The sequence below is a fragment of the Puntigrus tetrazona genome, unplaced genomic scaffold, assembly GCF_018831695.1.
Source record: "Puntigrus tetrazona isolate hp1 unplaced genomic scaffold, ASM1883169v1 S000000270, whole genome shotgun sequence".
In the NCBI taxonomy this organism is placed as follows: domain Eukaryota; kingdom Metazoa; phylum Chordata; class Actinopteri; order Cypriniformes; family Cyprinidae; genus Puntigrus; species Puntigrus tetrazona.
The window spans coordinates 220,001-225,000 of NW_025047932.1; the positions used below are offsets into that span (position 1 = coordinate 220,001).

General features: G+C 39.3%; 1 protein-coding gene across 1 annotated transcript in view; it reads left to right on the forward strand.

Annotated features, from left to right (window-relative positions):
- The window catches only part of wnk4a (WNK lysine deficient protein kinase 4a), a 42,718-nt gene that overhangs the window by 24,974 nt on the left and 12,744 nt on the right, over positions 1–5,000 (forward strand). The window contains 3 exon segments of the mRNA XM_043231009.1: positions 1,416–1,788; positions 2,872–3,014; positions 3,715–3,779. Coding sequence (XP_043086944.1) covers positions 1,416–1,788; positions 2,872–3,014; positions 3,715–3,779 — 581 coding nt within the window.

Consider the following 5,000-nt stretch of genomic DNA (forward strand, 5'->3'; position numbering starts at 1 on the left):
TTAAAACGTTATCATGTAAATTATTGTAATGTTAAGTAAGAATGCATTAAAGTTGAATTAAAAAGATCAAATGAAAAATTAGTAATAAAATGAAAGGAATGGATTACTTTTAAAAATCGTTTTTGGTAATAATTTACAGAACAAATCATTCTGTTTCATTTTATTCACATATTATAGATTTTTATTTTAAAAAAGTGATTTTAATAATTAAAAAATATTTATATAAAAATTCATGCACACTTTTTCGTGTAGGAGCAAAAACAAATCTGAAGAAAAAAGTGTACAGATATATATTTATAGATAAAATAAACTGTTAAATGTGTAATCTGGATGTTTTCTTGTCACCGGGCAGAACATCTTACAAAAACAACCTGAAAAAAGCATGAGCACAACAGGCACAATATAATGTTTTATTATTCTAATATATCTTTGGGCTGAGATGTGCTGTAGGTGTGTGCCCTTCTCAGTGCTGGTCAGCTCCAGCGGTCAGTCTCTCTCTGTGTTTGAAGGACAGAGCGTTTTAATCATCGGCTGGAAACATGAGATCAGCCTGAAGTTCCTCCACAATTCATCTTTTATCTCTCAGCGTGTCTGCTTTTCATCAAGGACAAATTTATCACGAAGGCACATCAACAGAGGGTTATCACGTAACCTGATTATCTGATGGAGTCTTGAAGACTACATTGGTCTTCATTGTTTCAGTGGAAGCGCTCCGTCTCAGAGACGGGTGAAAGGTCGCCAGAGCCGTTTTCATAAACCTCACGCCAAGAAAAATTAGCTGGCATCGATAACAAGCCACTGTGCTTCACACTTACATGAACACATTACAGCAAGAGTTCACTCGGAATTAAACATGTGCTCAGTAATGGAAGTGAATGGGTGCCGTCAGAATGAGAGTCTGATAAAAACTTCAGAATAATCCACAGCCCTCCAGTCCATCAGTGAACATCTAGAGAAGACAGAAGATCAAACGAATCCAGCATTAAGACGCTTTTAACTTAAGCTGTTTTTGATCTGAGCAGATTTCTCTCCTGATTCAGTCATTCATTATAGTTTAAGGACTCTATTTGAGCTAAAAATATCTTAATTCTGGATTAGTTTGATCTTCTTGGGATGTTATCTGATGGACTGGAGTGCCGTGGATTATTCTAACATTTCTATTCTGACTCTCATTCTGACGGCACCCATTCACTTCCATTAATGAGCACATGTTTAATTCTGAGCGAACTCTTCCTGTAACGTCTTCATGTAAGTGTACATTATTCTGACGTTTTTATCAGACTCTCATTCTGACGGCACCCATTCACTACAGTGGGTCTGATGGAATCTTGTGAATATTTGAGAGTTATCACCATGTTTCGTGCAAATAAAGTGTGATTTGAATTGGACTGTAACTATACTCCTACTGATACCAGGTGGTTCTGGGCTTCGTATGCGAGGCCGACTACAAGCTGGTGGCCAAGGCCATGCGGGATCGAGTGACGAGCATCAAGCGGCAGCGAGAGAAGCAGCGGCGCATGGCAGACGAGCAGCAGCAGAAGAAGAAGGAGGGAGCGTTTGAGGAGGAGTCCGAGGTTCTGTCGCCCAGATCCAGCGCTCAAGAAGCTGAGAGCCCCGCCCCTTTCCCTCTGCAGACCCCGCCCACCCCGGTACTCCCAGAGCCCATGTGGTCTCCCGTTACCGGCTCGCTGGATTCTGGGATTAACGGCAGCTTCCCGCCGGAGCCGGAGGAACCAGAGGCAGACCAGCACTTCCACCTCCAGCACATGAGCTGCTCCTCAACAACCTGTACGTTCATCTGAGCACACAAACCACACACAGTGGATAGTAACGTCATCTTTATACAGTTTCATTTATATATTTTTCTTAAATATGTACATGCTTGTGTTTTATATATGAGTCAAAGATGAAAAAGGGTTATACTCTGTAATGCTGCTTTGAATAGTTTTTATTATAATCACACAGTGTTTGTAGATGTTCTCACTGAAGAGTCACTCAGGTCCTGTCAGGAATATCTACTATAAAAATATATTCATGGCACATTAAAAGACTAATAACTTTCACCCCAAACACTGATTAGTTACTATCCTGTCTTTACTCATTCAACACTTCTTTTATATATTATAATACACACGAGTCAGAATGAGCTTTAAATATTGTGTTACACTGAATGACAATGTAACATTATTTCAACCAAATTTACATTTTATTCTCCAAAAATGTACTTGAAACCTTAAAAGTAGAAGCTCTGCTTTTTATTTTTGTGAATTTTGACCCGTAGATGTAGTTTGACAGCACTAGCTATATGAATCAGGTCAATCATTATTACTTCATTACTGTCATAAGTGCTTTATGAGTGTAAGGATAATATCCATCGCTGTCTCTCTATGGAAGGCTGGGTCAATAAGAGGTCTGTAAAGCTGTGTTTTGGGCCGTTATTTTTTGGCTCAGTGTCTGTCAGACGAACTCAAACGTTCTTTGTTTGTTTTTAACATCGCAGTGAATATCGTATCATGAACCTGGTGATATTACTGTATTGTGACACGTCCCTGTAAAGCACTATCTGAGCTGCGAGACGTTTAGTGAGCTTCATGTACACTACACTCACAGCTCAGGCCACGAATAAACTCTTCTTAGTAGCCAGCGTCTGCTTATCAGGGATACGGTCGGACTGAGGCCAAACCGTAGAAGAAGAAGGACGCTGTGATACGAAGCAGGCACATCTAGAGACAGCAGGAAGAGTTTCTACTTCTATATCACAGTGTGTTTCTGAAAGACACAAACAATCAGTAGCTCTTGATCGGATGGTGAAAAGAGATTTTAAAGAAAGAAAGCAAGGACTAGCAGGGAACTGTTTGTCTGTTTCTGCAGCGGACTGTGAGACGGACGGGTATCTCAGTTCTTCTGGTTTACAGGACGCTCCTAAACCTTCAGTCAGCTGCTCTCCGGTCCTCGTCCCCCAGCAGGCCACGCCCACCAGCACTCCACCAATCCCAGCTCTCCGTTTCCCCTCGGTGAGTTTAGAACAAAAATAATAATGTCTATTGCGATCGTTTAAATGTTAAGAATGATTTGTGCAAATTAATTCATATTAGAATTTTAAAGTCAGGTGGTGCGACTGTATTAATTTTCTTAACATGCATCATTTTTTTTTTTTTTTAAGTTCCCAATAATTAAAGTGTTTTGAAATTAAATGAAATTTGAGTTTTTGTAAATAATTATGTATTTATATTTATGTTAGTTCTGTACTTTTTTAAAACAGAAATGTAGATAATTAATTACAATAACGAAAAGAAAAACAGCTAAATACTTAGTTTCTGAACACTTTAATTACAGAACTTATAAAAATTGTTATGCATGTCAAGGAAATGAATAGATTTTACGATAAATCACGGTCGCACCACCTGACTTTTTTAAAGCCATGGCTAGTTCACCTACATGAAAAAAACACTCAAATCAGCTCATTTAAAAAGTGCCATGTACTCTTACGTGCGCACAATATTCCTCACGTTTGCGCAAGTGCAATAAATATAATTTTTTGCATTAGAATAATCTCAGGTTTGCTTATCCTTACACGTCACTGACCCAATTACAAAATTGGCCTCGCTTGAACATGAACTCAACTCAAGAGAGCCATTTAAAGCTCATTTTCTCTGTTTACCGTGAACTGTGGGGTCTGTGGTGAGTTACTCCTGTTGTGTAATCTTCCCTCAGAGTATAGCGGTGTCTACGAAGAGCGAGAGAGGACCGCTCAGCCCCTTCTCCTCCCCCGTGGACAGGTAAAGCCTTTCCTCCTGTCTCTTATCTTTGAGGTTCGTGTTTGTCTTCGGGGCCAGATGTGCCGCTGTCTCAGTAGGGCCCGTGTTTCGTAACACAGCACATGTCCTATAGGATGCTGTTTACGCTCCGCAGGGCTCCTGGACGCCGTCCCTAGCAGACGCCTGCCATTACGCCATAGTTTTCCACTCGTAAGAACTTCACCTTCCTCAGCAGGCCTTTGTAAAAGAGCCCGAGTCTGCCAAGCGGTAGGCAGGCTGTAAACGTTTGTGGGTCTCGTAGGAAGCCCGGTGTTTGGATAAAGCAGAGGCTCGTGTTGGTCAGAGACCTGGGAGACACAATTAGCTCACAGAAAGTCAAACTGCGTGGAGCTTCAGGGAAGACAAAGCCAATCCAAACACTGAAGCTGTCTGGTTTTTTCTGTGTGCCGTGATATTGGGTTTCTAGAAAACTGTGCAGTTAAAAATACATTGTTGCTGCCCAGCAGCGTAAAAAGAAGTACTTTTAAAAAGAGAGCTTATTACTGAAATAGTAGGATGCTTTAAGAGCAAACTGAACGTAAGTAAGGGTTTTTTATATACAAATCCATATTTATACTAATGTATATATGTATATATATATATATATATATATATATATGTGTATATATATGTGTATATATATACTATTTATATATTTATATATATATATATGTATGTATGTATGTGTAAAACATATGTAACGTAACACTTTACTTTCCATAAAAAGTAACTAAGTAATGTAATTAGTTACTTTAATAGAGAGTGACGCAATATTGTAATGCATTACTTTTAAAAGTAACTTTCCCCAACACTTCTTACTTCTGGAAACATGTAACAAGGACACCCTAAAAATAAGCTTTTAGAAATACTTTGAAGGTTCTGGACGTTCCCGAGGACGGAGGGATGCGGGGTTAAAGGCCAACAACTAAAAGAAGGACATAAGCAAAGTTTGTTGAGCTACTTCAGACTTGTTAAAGCTAATAAGCAGGAGCACAGCTCTCATTAAATGTGGCGTGTTCCCTCAAAAACCGAGTATTAAACAAATCCGTTGAGATGATGGGAGAGAGAAATTCCTCGGCGGTTTGTGTTTATTGAACTGTTTTTATGGGTTCTGTTTAACTGCAGGTCTTCCAAACACACGTTTACTTAACATGATGTTCACATTTGTACTTTTATTAGTTTACTAGCTTGTGCAACGTCGAG